The sequence below is a fragment of the Vicia villosa genome, linkage group LG3 (assembly GCF_029867415.1).
Source record: "Vicia villosa cultivar HV-30 ecotype Madison, WI linkage group LG3, Vvil1.0, whole genome shotgun sequence".
Taxonomy (NCBI): Eukaryota; Viridiplantae; Streptophyta; class Magnoliopsida; order Fabales; family Fabaceae; genus Vicia; species Vicia villosa.
In genome coordinates, this window is record NC_081182.1 from 218,289,321 (window position 1) to 218,310,052 (window position 20,732).

The 20,732-nt window shown below is 32.3% G+C and overlaps 3 protein-coding genes and 1 long non-coding RNA gene across 4 annotated transcripts; all 4 read right to left on the reverse strand.

Moving 5' to 3' along the window:
* Positions 1 to 1,311: 1,311 nt before the first annotated feature.
* On the reverse strand, positions 1,312 to 9,158 carry LOC131659967 (uncharacterized). The gene is made up of 8 exons (XM_058929074.1): positions 9,112 to 9,158; positions 3,979 to 4,942; positions 3,641 to 3,888; positions 3,353 to 3,556; positions 3,164 to 3,256; positions 2,970 to 3,077; positions 2,512 to 2,874; positions 1,312 to 1,652 (listed from the first exon to the last, which is right to left on the reverse strand). Exons 2-7 carry the CDS (start codon positions 4,937 to 4,939, stop codon positions 2,536 to 2,538), a joined length of 1,953 nt encoding a protein of 650 aa, XP_058785057.1. The 5' UTR covers positions 4,940 to 4,942; positions 9,112 to 9,158; the 3' UTR covers positions 1,312 to 1,652; positions 2,512 to 2,535.
* On the reverse strand, positions 7,202 to 8,710 carry LOC131659968 (uncharacterized). Its single transcript, XM_058929075.1, has one exon. The coding sequence runs from the start codon at positions 8,708 to 8,710 to the stop codon at positions 7,202 to 7,204; it is 1,509 nt and encodes a 502-aa protein (XP_058785058.1).
* A 1,522-nt stretch (positions 9,159 to 10,680) lies between the features above and the next one.
* On the reverse strand, positions 10,681 to 11,263 carry LOC131657423 (uncharacterized). Its single transcript, XR_009300652.1, has 3 exons — positions 11,078 to 11,263; positions 10,799 to 10,854; positions 10,681 to 10,699 (listed from the first exon to the last, which is right to left on the reverse strand). It is a non-coding gene; the product is annotated as an uncharacterized LOC131657423 (long non-coding RNA).
* A 2,529-nt stretch (positions 11,264 to 13,792) lies between these two features.
* Positions 13,793 to 18,877, reverse strand: LOC131657424 (WAT1-related protein At5g07050-like). Its single transcript, XM_058926829.1, has 7 exons — positions 18,572 to 18,877; positions 18,356 to 18,418; positions 18,123 to 18,239; positions 17,777 to 18,029; positions 17,291 to 17,452; positions 16,691 to 16,842; positions 13,793 to 14,295 (listed from the first exon to the last, which is right to left on the reverse strand). Exons 1-7 carry the CDS (start codon positions 18,778 to 18,780, stop codon positions 14,058 to 14,060), a joined length of 1,194 nt encoding a protein of 397 aa, XP_058782812.1. The 5' UTR covers positions 18,781 to 18,877; the 3' UTR covers positions 13,793 to 14,057.
* Positions 18,878 to 20,732: the final 1,855 nt, after the last annotated feature.

Here is a 20,732-nt window from a genome sequence, read left to right on the forward strand (position 1 = left end):
TCTTGACGACAACTGAGAAGTTCCAAGCAGTTATCAACATAATATGTGGTTACTCAGTAGTTACACCCCTCAAGACGAATGGAAGCAAGTTAGAGCGCGAAGGCTTAAGTAGTGGGATACATGTTAGGTCTTTAGGATTTAACTATTGTTGGCACTTATCTTTGGGTGTGTTTGTTTCAAAGTTTAAAAAAATATTCCTGGGAATATGGCTATGGGAATCCTATATTCCCATGTTTGATTCAAGTTTAAAAAAATTATTCCAAAGTATTTTTTATTCCTTGGTATCTTATTTACACATGATTCTTTTTTATTTACTCCAAGGATTAAAGGGTGGGAATATAACATTCTCATGGGAATAAGTTCACCCACCCATAACTTCCCATTATCATTCACATCTACTATTATTTTTTATTTTTTTATAATTTTAAATTAAATCAATTTTACAATTATTCTAGGAATCAAAATTTCTACCAAACACATGGGTTGGAATAATATTCCCAGGAATAATAATCCTTGGAATATCATTCCAATATTTCTATAAACCTTGAAACAAACACACCCTTTGTAATAGTATATAATGCAACTTTATGCATTATAGTCGGGCTCACAAATCCTCACCGATTATCTATAAAACTAGAGTACTCGAGTCTTCGAGGGAAATAGTTTGTGAGATATGTGAGTTTGCATCCACCACTTTTAAATTTTTCTACAAACCTTTTGCATTCAAAGCATTTACATTAAATGTCTTTTACTTTATTTACTTTGTATCTTGTCTATTATCTTTACCTAAAGTTTATTGTCACTACAGAAAAAAAAGCCTCCTACCACGCCCAGAAAACCGAGGCTTTATGCAAAATAACCGTGGCGTAACGCTGAGGCCACGGTTCGGCCACGGAAATCCAACGGTGGAGTATACGGCCGTGGCCAAAAGTAAAGTCCACGGTTTTTTGGTATAGACCACGCCATTTTTACAACCGTGGCATTTTTAGGCCACGGTTTAGGTAGCTTGATTAAGGCCACGGTTTGTATTTGCCATGACTTAATAACTGTGGCTATATTGTAAAGCCACGGGTTCATTTTAACATTTACGACACAGTATTAGTTCAAGATATAGCCACGGTTTGGTTATGACCACCTATTTAAAACCGTTGTTATATGTTATGCATTCTAACCCATTTATCTAGCCACGGTTTATTTCTGTATCATTACATAAATATGTCATTTTATATATAATTATATATATATATATATATATATATATATATATATATAAATATATCTATCAATATAAAATTAACAATAAAATTAACATTAAGGTCAAAAGTATGTTTTTTTTGTAGTGCCACTAATAATAGTTGGATACAAGTTTTGATGTCATCCCAAATTCAAAATTCAAAACAACCATGTTAAACACAACCATATTAAACACAAGTTTGGCTCAAAAAAGAGTCATCCCAAAATAACCAAAAAAAGTTCTAATAACTGGCTAGAAAGATAACATAAAACAACTATTCTTCTTGATCTTCTCCTTGCTCTTCTTCCACATCTTCTTCAACATCTTCATCAACATCTTCAGCACAAACTTCTTCCACATCTTCATGTTCATCACAAGCTTCTTCCATATCTTCATCACAATCTGCTTCCTCTCCACCCTACAATAAACATAACATCATTCAACATTCATAAGTGTACTAACCAATAAACATGCATAACACCAATGATGATACAAATCTGCTACTGAAGTAACATGTGTTTGAAACAAACAAATCAATGTTAGTAGCATTCACACAACTTGTACCAACCAATAACACTATAAGCTACAACAGTAAAACAGTAATAGGATGCTTAAAATCAAACCAAATAGAATCTTTAATCATCCATGAAACTTTACATGATTAATGTGATTCCCTTATGCCATTTGGGCCACATAGTACAAACCAATGATGATACTTCAAAACTTCAGTTTAATTGGCACCAGAAAATGAATTACATCAATGTTACTAGCATTCACAAAATTTTTACCAACCAATAACACTATAACAAGATGCTTAAAATCTGTAAAACCAATAACACTATAACAAAATTTGTACAACAGTAAAACTGTAACAAGATGTGATCCCTGCATATTGTTCATCCATGATAACCAGTTCAGAAATTCAAGAATCAGTTCAAGTATCAGTTCAGAAATTCAATGATAATTCAGTTTCTTAATGTGATCCCTGCACTTGTTCATCCATGATAACCATACGATTTCAGAAATTCAGTGATAATTCAGTTTCTTAATGTGATCCCTGCACTTGTTTAACCATGATCCCTGCACTTAATGTGCCCTATACAGTTTCTAACTAATTCTTGATAACCGAGTTTCTAATTCAGTGCCCTATACACTTGATAATTCAGTGCCCCATACAGTTTCTAATACAGTTTCTAATTTCAGAAAACACTTGATACAGTTTCTAATACAGTTTCTATACAGTGCCATATGCTGCAATTTTGTAGTTTAGAGTATACCTGTTCGCAATGCGGAATATGAGTTTATGCAGACGAATGTGGATCAGCAGGAGCAGCAGTAGAACTAATGGAACAACCCATAGCACTTGCCATCAAATTAGAGATCTCCTCGTCGCTCATATGTGGGTTTTGTTGCTTCATCATTGTCTTAAATAGCGCCTTCATACCATCCATCTCCCTCTTCATGCCAGCCACTTCATCATTATGCTGCCTTTTAATAACCAGAATTTCTTCTTTTCTTTTAAGCATGGTAGGTGTTATTGTTCTTCCATAGCAACGAACTCGTCCAGATTTTTCTTTCCCAAACAAGGAGTTAAATGTCTCAGATTCAGTTGAGTTCTGAACTGATTCTTGAAGCTTAGACTAATTAAAAAATATTCACATTAGAAAATATTCACATTAGAAAAATAAATGATTAAAGGCAAATGTTGATTAAAGGAATAATCTGCCTGGCTTACAATTACACTTGAAGTTTCCTCATCCAGCTGTTTTCCTTTTCGACTTTGTCGAGTCTCAATGAACATCTCTGCCTGGCTAACTTCCTTTCCGTCCTCTTTCTTAGCACGCTACATGGGTTGATAATAAACACATCAAAATATGAATCACTCAACCAATACATAATTGTAAATTGAAGGATGTATAAACACCCTACCAGTTTTGCACGAATCCTCGCAAAGTTTGTTGGGCCCATCCGATGCATATACTTTTGCTTAGCTCTGTTCACAGCATTGATTTTGCTAATTTTCTACATTCAGAAACAGCAAAATTAGGGGCAGCAAATGTTAAATTACAGAATTAAATATTAGGGACAGCATTGATCAATTGCTAATTGTTATCTTACTTGGATGTTATTGTTCTTCCAATAGGATATCAATTGCTTGAAATGAACTTCAGGTACGGTCTGGGGACGATGCTTCAATCTTTCACTCATAGTAGTGTACTTTAAAAAACAACTCTTTTTGAGATCTTTCTTGAAACGCCTCCAAGCATCATTTATGCGAGAGAAAACCGCTCTACTTCCATTTTCAGGGATAATGAATTTATCCTACAATAAAAAAGGTAATTAGTGACAAGTAAATAAGGAACACAACTTATATTTAGATTCACACAGTGACAAATTCCCACTTACAGTGACAAATTCCCATATACGGTCCTTGTTTGCATTCTTCAAAGCTTTGAAGTTAGTATAAACTAAGGGGCACAAGTCTGAATTCCTTGCGACAGTGCCAAGGAAACAACTCAAATCTGTCACGGTTCGATCATTGGGTCCAATAGGTTCTCCATCATCGTCTAAGACCACCTCTTCACGATCCGCACTCTTTCTAGCATGGATTTTCAAACATTTAGTTGGTCCACGTGTCCCTTTCTTACTTGCCCCTGTGTTAGATAAAATATAATTAGCATGGGATATAAATTTGAATGAAACAATAATAAAGAATAATGCATGACACGAAGCTTAGTACGTACCTTCAGTTTGTTTACTTCCATTTTGTTGAGTGTTTTCTTCTTCACCCATTATATTTTCTTCTTCCTCAAGATTCTCACATTCATCTTCTTCACTATTTTCTCCATTTTCTTTGAGGAATTCTTCAACTGATGTCGATTTACACATTGGGCTTCGTTTTGTCTTCTTCAAGCCACTTCCTTGCTCTGTCCCGGAATTTCCATCAACTTCTACCATTGCCCTTTTCATACGATTCTGGTTTGACCTTGAATCAGCAGTGTCAGCCACCCGTTTCTCCTTAGGTTGCTCCTTTGCACTTGAAGGATTCTGCTTTGCACTTGAAGGACGTTTCTGATTCGCACTCGAAGCTTGTTGCTTAGTAATTGAAACTTGTTGCTTAGCACTTGAAACTTGTTGTTTAGCACTTGAAACTTGTTGCTTAGCACTTGAAACTTGTTGTTTAGCACTTGAAACTTGTTTCTTAGCACTTCCTTGTTGCTGCTTTGCACTTGAAGGATTCTGCTTATCATTTCCTTGTTGCTGCCTGGTCCTTGAATCAACAATTTCAGGCCCTGTTTTTTTAGTAAGTTGCTGCCTGGTCCTTGAAGCAATTTCAGGCCCTGTTTTGGGAATCACTTGCTGCCTGGTTGAATCAGTACATTCAGCCCCTACTTTTCTGGGAGTTGTCTGCCTTGTCCTTATTTTGGTTGGATAAAACACATCGGCCGAACTATCAATCTTTGAAGCAGTAGTTTCAAACTTAGATAAGTTGAAAAGTTCCCTAGATGCAGGCACAAAAGGAGGTCTGATGCCTACTTTACTAGGTCCTTCACAATTATTATTATTTACCATCTCGCATTTGATATCATACTTCTTAGCCAATTCAGCACTGGATCTAAATAGAGGCAACCGAAAATTGGCGGTAACTTGTTCACCCTTTTGTGCGGCAGCCGTCTTCTTTTGCAAGTTTGAAACCTTCTTCATTTTCTGTTAACATGGAAAATATTAAAAGAAACAAAGTTTAACCAATCAACACTAATTTGCAATATTCAAACGGTTAACAATAAATTACTAATCATTAGATCTATGACTAACTCAAAACAAATAAGATTCAGAACATAGTGGATTTACAAAAACAGAAATGAAATAGATTCAACACATACTGGATTCAACACATAGTGGATTTACAAAAACAGAAATGAAATAGATTCAACACATCCAATCAGTTACATCAGAAATTCTAATGATATTGTCATTCTCCTAATGAATACAACTCATAAAACCAATACATGAAAAGTTCAAATGGAAAATAAAAAAGAAATGTATTTGTTCAATGTCATATCCAATCAGTTACACCAGAAATGAAATAGATTGACATTAGTCCATGAAATCAAATAGGGTATCATCATAATCAAAATCCTCTCCATCACTTTCAGCTTTATTCATTTCATGAGGTGTTTCAGCTATTGTTGCAGGTATGTCTTCCCTAACCCAATTTAATTCACCATCACCATCACTATTTTCTCCACTTTCAGCTTGTAAGTTTGACGGGTCAGCAATGTTAAAGAAATCTCGTGGAACTGTTTGCAGAGCATAATGCCGGTTTGGATCAAAAGGGTCTTGGATATAGTAACATTGATGAACTTGAGAAGGTAGCACAAATGGATCATTCTGATAAATTTTCTTATTGAAACGCACACAAGTAAGTCCGTATTTGTCTTTTTCAACCTCAAACCAATCGCACTTAAACAAAACAAAGTTGAAATTTCCATAGTAGTATAACTCAATTATATCAACAATGGCTCCATAATATGTGATGGGTTCTGTCCTAGGATTTCCATCTTTGAGCTAGCGAAACTTGAAGTTAGTGAAACTAAAGTTACGCCAGAATTTTGAGTTTTGCGATTTGCATCTCGTTTCCTAGTATGGAACCTATATCCATTAATGACGTAACCTGGATACCTCTTTGCAACAAAATTAGGACCTCTAGAAAGTTTTTCAAGTTGTAATGGCACATCATCATTCTGGGCACGAGTTTTAAACCATTCACTAAATTCTTTACTTTGACTTTTGGCCTTGGTCCACTTCCTTTTGTTAGTGTTTAAATTAACACTTTGATCATGCTCACTACAAAAGTCAACAAATTATATGTTAACATATCTCTAATCTTAGGATTAGTAGATAAATACATAGGAGGACAAATAGTTATTGTACTACCTGATGTAAATTTGAACTTCATTGCAATTGAATAAGATGTATCGATGGGCATCATCCTTTGATTTCACATCAAGATGAAAGGGTTCGCCTGCCCCCCTAAAGGACGACCGACAGTTGTAAAGTAATCATCTGGATCTGTTTCAAGTGAATCGGTAACATCATAATTCCGACTCTTCCTATTCAACCTTGTATCTACATTGCTATGCAAATACCTTGAGCAAAATGTTATAGCTTCTTCAGCCAGATACCCCTCGGCAATAGAACCTTCAGGATAAGCTCTATTGCGGACATAGTTCTTAAGTTTACACAAGTATCTTTCGGTGGGATACATCCATCGAAATTGAACAGGACCACCCAATCTAACTTCATTTACCAGATGAATAGGCAAGTGAACCATTATGTCAAAGAAACTTGGAGGAAATATCATCTCCAACTGACAAAGTATCTCTACAATCTCATCTTCTAGGTAATCTAAATCTTCCACTTGTATAACTTTCTGACATAGAGAGCGGAAAAAGGAACCAAGACGAATTAGTGGGGTTGCCACCTCCTTGGGCATTGTGCTTCTTACTGCAATTTGCAACAAATAGTGTAACATGAAATGCGCATCATGGCTCTTGTAACAAGATATTTTTTTTGTCACCAACTTGTACACATTTTGAAATATTTGATGCAGTCCCATCTGGTAACTTGGCAGCCTTTATAACTCCACAAAAAATTGACTTCTCGTGCGGAGTCATTGAGAAACATGCTTTCGCAAACTCTGAACGTCCTCCACCAGTCTCCCTTGGATGAAGTCTTTCTCTAATTCCCATTTCTTGCAAATCATAACGGGCTTTAATATGATCTTTTGTCTTCCCCAGGATGTCCAAAAGAGTTCCAACAATACTATCAAATATGTTTTTTTCAATGTGCATTACATCTAAATTATGGCGCAATGTATTTTGAGCCCAGTAAGGCAACTCAAAAAAAATTGACCTCTTCTTCCACGGGCCATCAACTTTCTTCTTATTCTTCTTCCCAAATTCATTATTGAAATCTTTTTAAGAGTTCAAGAATTTCTGCCCCGTTTAACATGGATGGTGCAGTCCTATGTTCTTCTTCTCCGTTAAATGATTTGACATCGTCTCTCCAAGAATGAGTTCTTGGTAAAAAGGTACGGTGGTCCATATAACACATGTTATGACTGTGTTTGAGGTATAACGAATTGGTGTTAGATTTACAACAGGCACACGCCAATTTTCCTTTGGTGCTCCATCCCGACAACATAGCATAAGCAGGGTAGTCACTAATTGTCCACAGAAGAGCTGCACGCATTTGAAAAGTTTGATTCATTGAAGAATCATATGTCTCTATGCCGGATTCCCATAACTCTTTTAGCTCCTCTATCAGTGGTTGGAGGTAAACATCGATATCGTTGCCTGGAGATTTTGGTCCAGGAATCAACAATGACAACATTGTATATTCAGGTTTCATGGACAGCCAAGGTGGTGTGTTGTATACCATCATCAAGACAGGCCATGTACTATGAGATAAGCTCATGGTCCTAAATGGATTAAACCCATCACTCGTTAAGCCAAGTCTTACATTGCGGGACTCACTAGAAAAATCTGGATGGAGCTCATCAAAGTCCTTCCACGCTTTACCATCAGCAGGATGCCTCAATTTTCCATCCTTTGAGCGCTCTTCTTCATGCCATCTCATTGACTCAGCTGTCTTTGAACACATGAACAACCTTTGTAGTCTAGGAATCAATGGAAAGTGCCTCAAAACTTTTGCAGGAACTCTACAGTCATTTTTTGGTTGCTCAGACTCGCATCCTTCAGTTGCAGCATTTTGTTTCCACCGTGAAGCTTCACAAATAGTGCAAGAATTGTCCTTTTCATGCTCCTTCCAAAATAGCATGCAATCGTTTGGGCATGCATCTATCTTCTTATAATCAAGGCCTAAACCACTTATCATGGCTTTTGTCTTGTAAAATGATTCCGGTATGTTCAAATCAGGCATTGCTTCTTTCAATAATTCTAATAGGGCAGTGAATGACGTATTGCTCCAGCCGTGGAGACATTTCAACAAGTAGAGTCGAATCGTGAATGATAACGAAGAGAAGTCTTTGCATCCAGGGTACAGTTCTTGTTCAGCCTCTTTAATCAAATTGTAAAACGTTCTAGCCTCGTCATTGGGACCTTCATGAACTCCGTGTGCTTCTGCCCTATCTCCATATATGTCATGCAATAAGCCAGGAATGTCATCATGTGATCCCTCTTGATCTTCCATCCCATCACCAATTTCCATAGACCTTTGTAATTTCTCCCCATGGTGCAACCAAACGTCATAACCGTCTAGAAAACCTTTGGCTATTAGGTGATCCCTAATAATATCCCTTGTTTTCCAATATATATTTTTACACTTAGCACAAGGGCATAGAAGTTCACCTCCTTGAGGTCTTCCATTAGTGAAGGCAAAGTCTAAAAATCGAGTAACACCGTTGATGTACTCTTGACTAAACCACGGTAATTTAGTCCACTCTTTGTCCATCACTTGATAATCTATATATTTGAAACACAACACATAACACATTCAAAACACATAACACATTCAAAACTGAATTCATACAAAAAAATGCACTAACAGTACTAAAACATGTGCTGAGCAACCAAAAAATGACAGGGACAGAATTATTGTATATAAATGGAATTAAACTACACAAGCTAGGGACAGAATCTTTGCAATAATTATTGTGTATACATTATATACCTAACATACAACTAATTAGGTAAGAAAATCACTAACATGATTACTGATTTATAAAATAAAATTCATTTTTAGACGGCAACGGCATTATATAATCATATACATATAAATCAAAACATTCCATGAGATATACTACCACGTATTAAAATTTATGTGGTGAAGCCTAAAAGAACACAAATTGTTACCTTAAAACAGAGAAATGGAGTCACACACAAATAAAATGGAGTTGTCGCTTTCCTTTGTCTCCTTTGAGGGAATTGAGCTGTATCAATAACAAAAAGGAATCAATAACACACAAATTCATAACAGATTTATAAAATCAATAGCCCTGTGTTTGAAACAAACAAATGCTGCCTTTTAAGTAATCTTCAGTAGCAGTTACACACAAATTCAATCTGCAGTCAAAAGCGATATCATGACTGAGAATACCTGGTCTCAAATACCAGAAGGAGGATTTCATGTTTTTTATAATATTTTCTTTCTCTTTCTGCTACATTCACTAAATATGCATAAGAAACTTCCACAGCTTCATGATTTTTAGTTTACATACTGATAGAAACTTAAAGTATGTAAACTGAATGGCCACTTAAGAGCGCAAGAAGTGTACATACAATTATAGCACAGACTATATATATCAGATACCGAAACTTAAAGTAGACATTTCAATAATTGAATTGTTCTACGCCAAAGAAAAACAACAACTAATTACAACATAAGCGACACTTCCTTACGAGATGCACGAACATTAATAGGACCCAATATAAGTTGATGCAAGAAAATTTAAGAAAACAAACTACTAAGTAGTAGTATGAACAGCAGCCACAATAGTAGTGGCACATCAGTTCATCAAATCAAGTCACTAAAACATACAATCAGTTTTAACATTGAATCCTAAAATTATGTATTGTGGATTGAAAGTAGTTACTAGTTAGTCCCAAATCCCAAGCCAAGAATCAGTTATATCATTCTAGCAAGATTAGTTTTGCCAAAAAAACACTTTTCTACTTAAAGGTCATCAAACACAAATCATTCCGCTACAAAGTACATGTCAAAATCAAATCTAGCAAGATCTAATCCAACACAGAGGAATGCAGCAGCAAACACAAATCTAAGTGAGCTCAGAAACAAGTTAGAACACTGACCTTAGTGCCAAAAGGACCTTCTGGATGATCTGTTTCAAGAATATTCCTCCCCTAAACAAACAAACAAAAAATACATAATTAAAAACTTCCTTCAAATGAATAATCTATAGTATATTGCAGCATAATGGATCCTCAGAGTAAAATTCATAAATTATCATACACATACACATATCATAATAACAGATATTCTTCTAATAATCACAAGAAATTCAATTCAATTCATGATATTAAGCATAACTAGCATTCTGATTTCGTCCCAAACAGAAAATCAATTTTAGATTTAACAATACTAACAGTCAAATAACGGAAATAGCAGTTAACTTGAATCTAACATACTTTCTCAACCTAAAATCCAGATCAGTTTTCAACCCTACCAAAATCTAACCTAAATCACCATAACAAAATCTAACCTAAACTCAGTGCCTCTCTCAGTTTCAAATCACCATAACAAAATCTAACATAAATAACAACAACAGATGTAACAATGCAGAGATTAGGTCAAAATGAAGCCCTCAGTAGATTAGGTCAAAACAAAACATGCATCAAATCACACTATCCAAACATCAGTAGTAGAATTTGTTTAAACATAGATTAGGTCAAAAAGAAACCCTGCCGTATTAGCCTCCAGAAGCTTCGGTACCTCACATGCAAAACAAAATATATATTAGGTCAAAAAAAATCAGAGGAGACGAGGGAAGATGAGGAACACGAACAGAGAAGAGAATCGTACCCAGATAATCGTACGCAGATGAATAGAGGAAGCCTCCAAAAGCTTTGGTACCTCAACTGCAAAACAAAATATATATTAGGTCCAAACAAAATCAGAGGAGACGATAGAGAAGATGAGGAACACAAACAGAGAATCGTGAGATGAAGAGAGTTAGGGTTCGTGAGATGAAGAGAGTTGGGATTCGTGAGATGAAGAGGGTTAGGGTTCGTGAGATGATTGAGGTTAGTGAGATGAAGGTGAAGCAGAGATGAAAGCAGAGATGAAGATGAAGAAACTAACCTGTAAGCGATGGAGGTGGCAGCAGCGGCGCAACGGCGAAGAGTTTTCAGATAGTTTTGGGAGATGGAGTTTTCAGATAGTGTGAGTGTTTTTGTTCATATGGCTCGTTTCAATGCCTTTGTTCTTTCATTTTTTTTCTTTTTTTTAATTAAAAAAAATAGAAAAGAAAATATTAAAAGATAGAGGGAAACTAAAAAAGAAGGAGGGAACTTTTGGAGGGTTTTTTTTTGGGGTTTTGGCCACAGTTTGAACTGAAAATTATAGGCCTCGGTTTCTTAGTTGCGGCTTAAAATATCTACCGCTATACAGGCCACAGTTTTACACTCCGGATTCAATATTTCTATAACATACGTCTACGCTTTGATAATCATGGCTAAATCATATATGTGGCCACAGTTTCTGAGCTGTGGACAATTTTAGCGTGGCCGTAGGCCAAATTTCTAGTAGTGTGCCTTTTTCCAATTGTTTATCGTTCAAGCATTATAAACCCAAAAGAAACACATTTTTCTCATTATTCCTGTTTTTCCCAATAAGTCTATGAGACTTTTCGAATTAATCTTTTAAGTGAACTAAAGTCGTGATTGTTTGCTAAAAACACCAGCGAATAATTTTTTATTTTTTATTTATGTTAAGTTTATGTTATGTCTAGATGTTGTTAAGTTTATGTCAAGACGTCGTTAAATTTATGTTTTGTTATGTCTAGATGTTGTTAAGTTTATGCCATATGATTATATGTAAAGATGTTGTTAAGGTTAAGTTGAGTTTGTGCAATGATAAGTCATGATTAAGTAAGTAGATGATAGAGCCCAAGTAATAATACAAGGATAATTCATGAATAAATTATTATACAAAGCCAAAAAGTCATGAAACAACAAAAAGTCATATAGCAAAAAAAATGCTTAATCCAACAAGTAGTGGCCCACCACATGCAATGTGTGTGATATGAACTGCTAAAGCATACCCTTCACCATCTAGGTTTCTCAAACCACGAGGTTATGAGAAAGAAGCATTATCAACGGTAAATCTCTCAATAGTAGAGCTGACGGATCTATCACGCAACCTAGCGATGATACTGCTCTCACATCCTCTTTATCTCACTAATAAAACACATAAATCAAATTATTATTTAATAAAAAAATCCTATCAGATTTTAAATAAATATGATGCCACCCTCACTGATACTGGGTTGTTTGCAAAGTTTGATGGTAATGAAAATATTATACCGTGTTTTAAATAAATATGGGGTCTTCTTTGCATTTAAACTAGAATTTACAAAAATTTGATAGAAATCCATATATTTCTATCGAATTTGTTAAAAACTCGGTGTCACCCCTGCATAGGACTCTAGATTTTATCAAACATTCAGGGAAAAATCTAAGTTTTCGTACCTGTTGTATATACATTCGATATAATTGCAAATAATTGTTGCATTTCTATCTGATTTGTTAAAAAAAATTAAATATCTAGTATATATGCAAGAAATAAAAAAAAACAGACTAACATCTGAATATTCATTTGGTCAAGAGAAGTTCGAAATTTTAACAAAGTTTTAATAAATTTGAAAAAGTGAATTTATTTACACAATTTTACAAGATTATCAAGAGAGTGATATATGGTCTACTAATTTAAAGTGTAGGGTGCTAAGTGCAATTATGTAGGAGTGTTCAAAACCAAACCGGCCCAATACAAAATTTCAAAATCGAACCGAACCAAACCGAAACCACAAAAAAATCACATTTGATTCAGATGTGTTTGGAACATTTTTAAACAAAACTACGAGGTTTGATTTGGTTTGCGGTTTGTAATTTACAAACCAAACCAAACCATATTACGTTACAGCCAACATTCACTTGACCCACATCCAACTCAAACTTAAATCTATTATACCTCAGTCTTATGATTACGAATGATTTTCCCTTCCTCACACTTAAGGTTTCAATTTAAGTCTTCTCAAATCTCGCCTAGCAATATCACGCATTCTTCTCATCTTCTTTTCCAAGTACATATCATCTCGTCTCCTCTAGTCTCTCATCTCTTAAATTATTTCCTTTTCATCTTATTATTTTTATTCTACTATTCTCTCTTCCAATTACGTTTTAATGCTCCTTTTATTCTCTAATCCCTCGTCTTTTTTGCTCTTTCTTTTTCATCTTTTTAGTCTTTCACTCTTATTTTTTTCTATTTCATTATAATATTTTTATATTGTTTTATGCTACTATTTTATGTTTTTATTCCACTTTTATCTAATTTTATTTCTGTATATTAAATGAAAAGTTATTGTCCAAATATGACGAGTTTTATTGTTATTTGATAACGCATAAATGACTAAATACAAAGTTATATTGTCATCTATATGTGTATGTGTATGACTCAATAATTTTTAAAAAAATGAACCAACCGAACCAACCCAAACCGCATTGATTTAGTTTGGTTTGATTCGGTTTTATTTCTAAAAGTCAACCAAATCACACACTTTTTTCTCTTGAGGTTCGAATAATCTTTTATGTCAAAACCACTCAAACTACACCGCGAATACCCCTACACAATTATGAGACTATCAAATAATCTTGATTTTTCTTTTGTATAATCTTGATTTTATACCTTAGAACTTAGATTTCAATAAAATCGTGGAGTTTGTGTCCACTTATAGCTTCAACAAAAAGACAATTGACATTTATCAACAAAAAAAAAAAGACAATTGACAAATAGTTATTTAGTTGGCCATATTTTTCTAGCTTATCTTTTCTTTACTACACACAATTTTCAAAAACAAAGGAAATATTTTGCATCATATTGTAATTCAAACTCATATTGGTAAATTTTCAATTTCGAGTTTCTCAAACAATATAAAAACATAATATCTTCAATAGGGCAACAACAAATTCTTGCAAAATCACCAAAAAAGTTTCATCATTTTTTAACCAATTTGAAGTCCACAGCATGCATATGAATCATATTGCTTATACCTTTTGTTTATTGGCTAACTTTTGTTGTAATTTATAATAACAAGAGAAATGTTTGATTCTACTTTCTGATCTGATTTTGCTTCACTAAGTTGATCAATGGCTTCAGAAAGTGTCCCTTTATTTCCATTCACCCAAACACCCTTTATGGGCAACGGTTTATCATCTGGTGCCACTTTACTTTCCATTTGTTCTTTGTGCTTTCCCCATAAAACAGAATATAAGCCTATCACAACCAAGATGGAACCAATTGCACTGCATTCACAAGTTTGAGACCAAGTTATCATGTTAGATAGAGGTCATGGAAAAAAATTGACAGAAAACCGATTCATTCAACGTAGAAACTTTATCTTGAAAATTGTACATTAACTTTTTCAAAAATTTAAACTTTGTTTCTTTCAATACAAACATTTCTCATCTTAGTATTTTCATTTTTCGTAATTTTTATCCTTAGAGCACCAATAAACATAACCCTAAAAATAATTAATCATTTAGTTGAAATTCGGTATTAAATAATTTAACTAATAAATGGTCAGAAGTGGTTATTAGTTCGTTAGAAGTATAACTACTTATGTTTGTTAGAAGTTAGTGAGTTGTCTTGGGATTCAAGTAACTCATCAAGCAAGATTTATAAATACGAATGTCAATGTATTACTTTGCGGAACTTATTCATTAATCAATATTTCACAAGTTCATTCCTTTCTTCTCTCTTAATTTATTCTAAAAGTGAAAGAGGCCTCTTATATTAACATCTTGGTATATATCTAGAGTTCTTGTAATAAATGTAGTTAAAAAAGGAACAATAAATCAAACATGAGGCGCCACATAACCATATTAACATCTTGCTTATTTTATACTTTTATACTTTTCTTAAGGCATAAAAATTAGAGAAAAGGGGTTATGCACTGACAGTTGTAAAATATTTTTACATTGTCAACCAATCACCACCATGCATCCAATTAAAACATTATTTTATTTAAAAAAAATTTAATGACATGGCACATTCATGACTCCCTATTGGATGCCAGTGTAAAATAATTTTACACTGTCAGTGCACTACCTTTTAACTCTAAAAATTAAACTAAATAAAATTGATAACCAGAACTATACTTTGTTCTTTTTTAACAAAATATAATGATTTTATGTTATTAAATGTTTTTTAATTTTGAGAAAAAAACATCTTTATAATTAAAATTATATTTTGTTTAATCATATAATTTACTTATTTTGACAATTCGATTTTTAAATTGACATGAATAAATATGGTAATTTTTTTCCGTAATTTGACATAATTTTTTCACATTGTAAAGTTTTTTTATGTTATAACTTAGGCTCTGTTTGGCAAGTCATCTTTTGAATGTATACCTTTTTAACTCGTATGATAATAAAAGACATGTTTAATAACGGTTTTTTCATCACAAGCTTATATTTTATTTTATTAGGTTATAGCTTATTTTTCAGACGCTATTTTAAATAGAGTTTTAGCTTATACTTATACTTATCATTTTTTTCTTCCATTAATACTCTTATAAATTTTAATTATTTTAAATGTTCATTTAATTATTAATTAAGAAATATCTTTTTATGTCATTTTACATTTATTAACTAGTTAAACCGTTAATTTTACCAAAGATTTTAATTAGCTTATCAACTATCGGTCATCAGCCATCAGCTATAAATTATAAACTATCAGCCATTAGCCATAAATTAAAAATTATAAGCTAATTTATCATTCAACCGCTAATTTTATCAAACCGAACCTTAAAGATTCTTTTGGCTCAAATATGCTTTTCAAGTAAGGGAATTTATTCTCTTTAGATAATGTATATGTATTTGATAATTTTGGTTCAAATATGTATCTATTTTCATTGAATAGTTTATTCTCAAAAAAAAAATAATGTATATGTATTTGATATGAAATTTCATGGACAATTAAATGTTTTTTTACGATTCTCAATTGATTTGGTTTAATGAAACTCTTACACAAACACTTTTATAATATTGACACAAACACCTTTATAATATTAATGTAAGGTGATATAAGAATTGAATATTTCTTTGTATTTCTTGGTTGATGTTTATTTTCTGTTATAAACAGTAAATTTTTAGTGGTTAATTTAAATTTATTTGAACAGTATAATTTATGAATTTTATTTTATATGATTTAATAGTTATACTTATTAAAAAATTAAATATAAAAATATAAAATAGTATAACTTTTAACTTTTATCAAAAAAATAATTAAATTATATAGTTGCACCAAACCATCTAAGAATGTCTAATTGCTATCTAAGAATGTCTAATAGCTATAATAGTTTTTAAAATGATTATATCTGCTTATTACCACCTTTGGAATTTGATTGTAGTTCACTAATTAACATGGCTTTTCTTAAGATCACAGAGCTGTTTTTTCTTAATCTTTCTCCTATTAGTCATTATTAAGCCGTATAAATTAATTAATTAACTAATTAATTAGTAATATAATACAAGTAGCATTTTTCTTATATAATTATAAGTTTTTTAAAAACTTGTGTATGCCTTTAGACTAACCATTATTATTAAATAAAATGAGCTATATTATTCCTTAAAATTAAAATATTTAAGTACGTCTTTATGTAGGGTTAGAGAGGCATTGACCTAGAAATTATACCTTCCAAGAAAAATCTGCTCTGCAAGGAAAAATGAACCCATGATTGCTACAATGATCATCATCAAAGGACTAAATGAAGTTGCAAAAACAGGCCCTTTCTTTTTTATTACCAATCCTTGTACATAGTATGATATACTTGATGCAACTATCCCCTGATACCAAAAAAATATTATTTTTCTTTATCAAAATAAGATATATAAAAAAAAGTTAATTAAATGTAATCAGATAATCTAGAGTTTAATCTTTAGAAGCAACAATTATTATATTAGGACAAATGAGTTATTGATATTTATAATTTTATAATTTATTTTTAAAAAAATATTTTCAAAAAAATTAAATAACCATACTACAAGCATTTTATTAAAATATAAACATTTTATTAAGCTAAAAAGGTGTTGTAACAAAAATATATATGTATTAAAAAATATCAACTAGCAGCCATCTATAATAATGTTTGTACCAAAAAAATAATTCATAATGTGCCCCTAGAGAATATTCTAATATTCAAGAGTTGAGATATTTTATATTTAAAATTTGAAAACCATTTAAATGATAAAAAAATATTTTTTTTCTAAATGAAGAATTAATCTATGTTCTTACAGCATATGCAGAAGCTAATAGATTCATATCCCAACCAATTGTCCAAACAGAAACTTTATGTTCCATAACCAAAGTGGCAACAAAAGCTAGAAGTGTCCCAAAGAAACATATAAGTGATGTAAGTGTTAGCTGATGATTCTTGTATGTTTCTATAGCCCTAGCCTGCCCAAAAAAAAAACAAAAGTAATTAATTATATAACTTCAACAAATAATAAAATTAATTAAACAACATATAATCGACTATTCCTTTAACATCATACAATTCACATTACAATTTTACGTTTATATTTTACTAAAATTGAAATGCGAATTTCTATCTTATATCTTATAGTTATACGGTGACATCGGATTATAAGATCTGAATTTAAAAATGTTATATCTTATTTATTCATTTTTAGGATGAAATGCCGATATTAAATCGTTAGATAAAAAAGTATAACAGTTTATTTTCAAATAGAATCGAGATCCGAAAAAATTAGGGCTTACTTGTAACACAAAGAGGGAGGACCATGCAAGTGTAGCAATAATGAGTAAAATGGAACCAATGAGCCAATTATTTTTGTTTGAGGATCTTGTGATGTTTGTTGAAATTTGATTACTATGAGGTGTTTCTTTAGTCCATAGCAAATCCAAGATAGGACCTTTGTATAATGTCATCAACATTGCTCCAGCCACAGTTAATAAAGTTCCAACCACCTTTGCTTGGCATCTCAACTTCTTCATGTTTATAATTTCCATCCTTTTTCATAATCAATCCATTTATTAATAAAATAAATAAATCAAAATCAAAATTTAAGAAAATTAAATAGATTGAATTTAAATAATTATTTACCGGCATAAAACCGCGATTGCGAAAGTCATGGCAGGAAGCATATTGCTCATTGCACATGAGAAAGTTGGAGATGTTAATTTCAATCCAGCATAGTATAAGTTTTGATCTATCACTGGCCTGTTTAGAAAATATTAAAATTAATATAAGAAAATGTGATATTATAGAAAATATATATATACAAAAAAAAATTATGGAAAAAATATTGTATTAATGCATTAAAATTAGAAACTAACCCAAGTAATGCTAGGAGGAAAATTTGCATGAAAACTGAAAATGTAATCTTTGGTTGAGCCTTCCTGAAAAATTAAATAATATGTTATTACTTATTTGTAAAACAATTTAAAAACTCAAAATATTCATGTAAGCATCAAAAAATTTGAAATAAGAAATTAAACAAAAATTTCCTTGACCGAGTATGTTTAGAATTTTTTTTTTTTTTATATTCAAACCTTTCGAAGATAATGGCGAATGGAGCTATAGCGATGGTAGCGAAAGCGTGGCGATAAACAACAAGAACATAGTGACTCATGCCACCATTGAGAGAAAGCTTGGTTATAATGTTCATGCCTGCATAGCCAAACTGCAAAAGGATCATGGCAAAATATGGCATAGAGTTCTCAAGAAAGTTTGCATAAGATCTAAGCTTTTCAGTCCCCATTTTAGGATTTGGAGACAATAATGAGGATAGCTAGGCTTTAGATTTATAAGGGTAGGAACTCTTGAGGAAGATTTGTGTATTTTCTTCCTAAGTTATATAATGGGGAGAGGATTATTATTTATACAATATGGAATTATTTGTCAAACTTATCTATGAAAATTTATAAATAAATAAAAATTAGTATATATTATTAAATACATTGTTGTATTAAAAATTATCAATTATAATACCATATAATTTATATAATAGATATATACGGTAAAAAATAATATAATATAATTTATATAATACAGATATACGGTAAAGAATAATACGATATAATTTATATTTACATATATTCGATAAAAAAATTATCATAAGTGCTATAATTAATATTGAATTAAATATAATTTTTACTAACTTTTAAATTTATATTCTATTGAAGCGTGTGTTTGTTTTTATTTTTTAAAATTCTAACCTCTCTTTCATGGGTTTAGCAATCACATTCATAGTGATATGATGAAAGCATATTATTGGTGATGGGATAACAAATTAAAAAACAAAATAAGTAAATAATGGTTAGTTAATTAATAGAATCTTAAGAGATGGAAATTTATCTAGCTTTAAGATTTTAAAAAAAGAAAGGAGCCAACTTCATTTCCAAAACGAATCTTTTCAAAAAACCAATTTCATAATAAATATCTCAAATGGAATCTGAACATCATTTATTTTGGAAGAAAGAATGGATTAAAGAGAGTAGTAGTATAAGAGAAAGTCTAACCTACATCAAAATTTAAGAAAACCCATGTTTCAATGCTCTCATGACTAATGGGCATGCGATGATGATGTTATAGGCAATTGGTTTAGCTTTTTTCATTCCAACTTCTACTTGCGATGAGTATATTGTGCTGGGAAAGTTACTAACAACATTGATACAAAGTTGAAGAATTCTTTTCGCAATACGATAAATAAGAGATCTTTAAGATTGTGATATATAAAAAGTGATTATTTGACTTACTCTACGATATAGCTATTTATAGTTTTTTTTACCTAGCTAAATGTGTAGAATCTTGGGGTTACAATCTTGGGCATTACTCACACAACCCTATCCCATTAGAGAACATGTTGGATAATTCGTCACTGAAGATATAACAAGATGTGATCAATGAAACGTGATAATTCTTGAGGCTATAATCTCGATTATGAGTCACGCGACACCCCTCTACTAGGTATCATGGCGGATGACTTATCACCAAACCTAGCAGGACGTGATGAGTTCGACTTAACACTTTACACGTGTCTTACCTCGTCTAACCTCATTTATGTCATTTCTATTCATCTGAGATGGTCGAAGGCGAGTGAGTTGAGGTTGTTCACACGCTATGTAGGCTTGAGTTCCAATATTTCATAACAATCCACACCTACCAAGCACGAGGCATGTAGAGGCGTAGTGTTTAAGGAAATATAACACCCATTTCCCCCAAGCACGAGGCCTATATGGCAAAGTGTTTAATGACGGTGAGGTTTTGCGTGATTAAGGTTGAGTTAACCATGATCATTCAATTGGTGGAGATGGTTGGGTTTGTTGAGCAAGAGGTTTTGCAAAACCTGAGTTTCTTATTAAAGTGGTAATGATTACATGTTTTGGGAAATATCATTTAATCAGGGGCCTCCATTTAACTACATACTTGGAAGCACGGCCTTTGATGTCCTAACATGATAATCATGAATACTTGGCTCGAGGGATTCTTGGTTCCTATAAATTCTAGGAAAAATTCAGCTTATATCTATCGCATTATGTTTGCACTTGCTCCAACCATGAGTGTTTCTTCTACAATCACATTTGTTCCTACAAACCCAATTCTCCTAGCACCTTACAATGCCTTTTAGCAGGTATTTCCTTCTCTTTTTTATACTTTTCTTCCTTTTGTCTTTAGAGGATTGTGTTACTTATGGATTGTGAGATTTGTAGT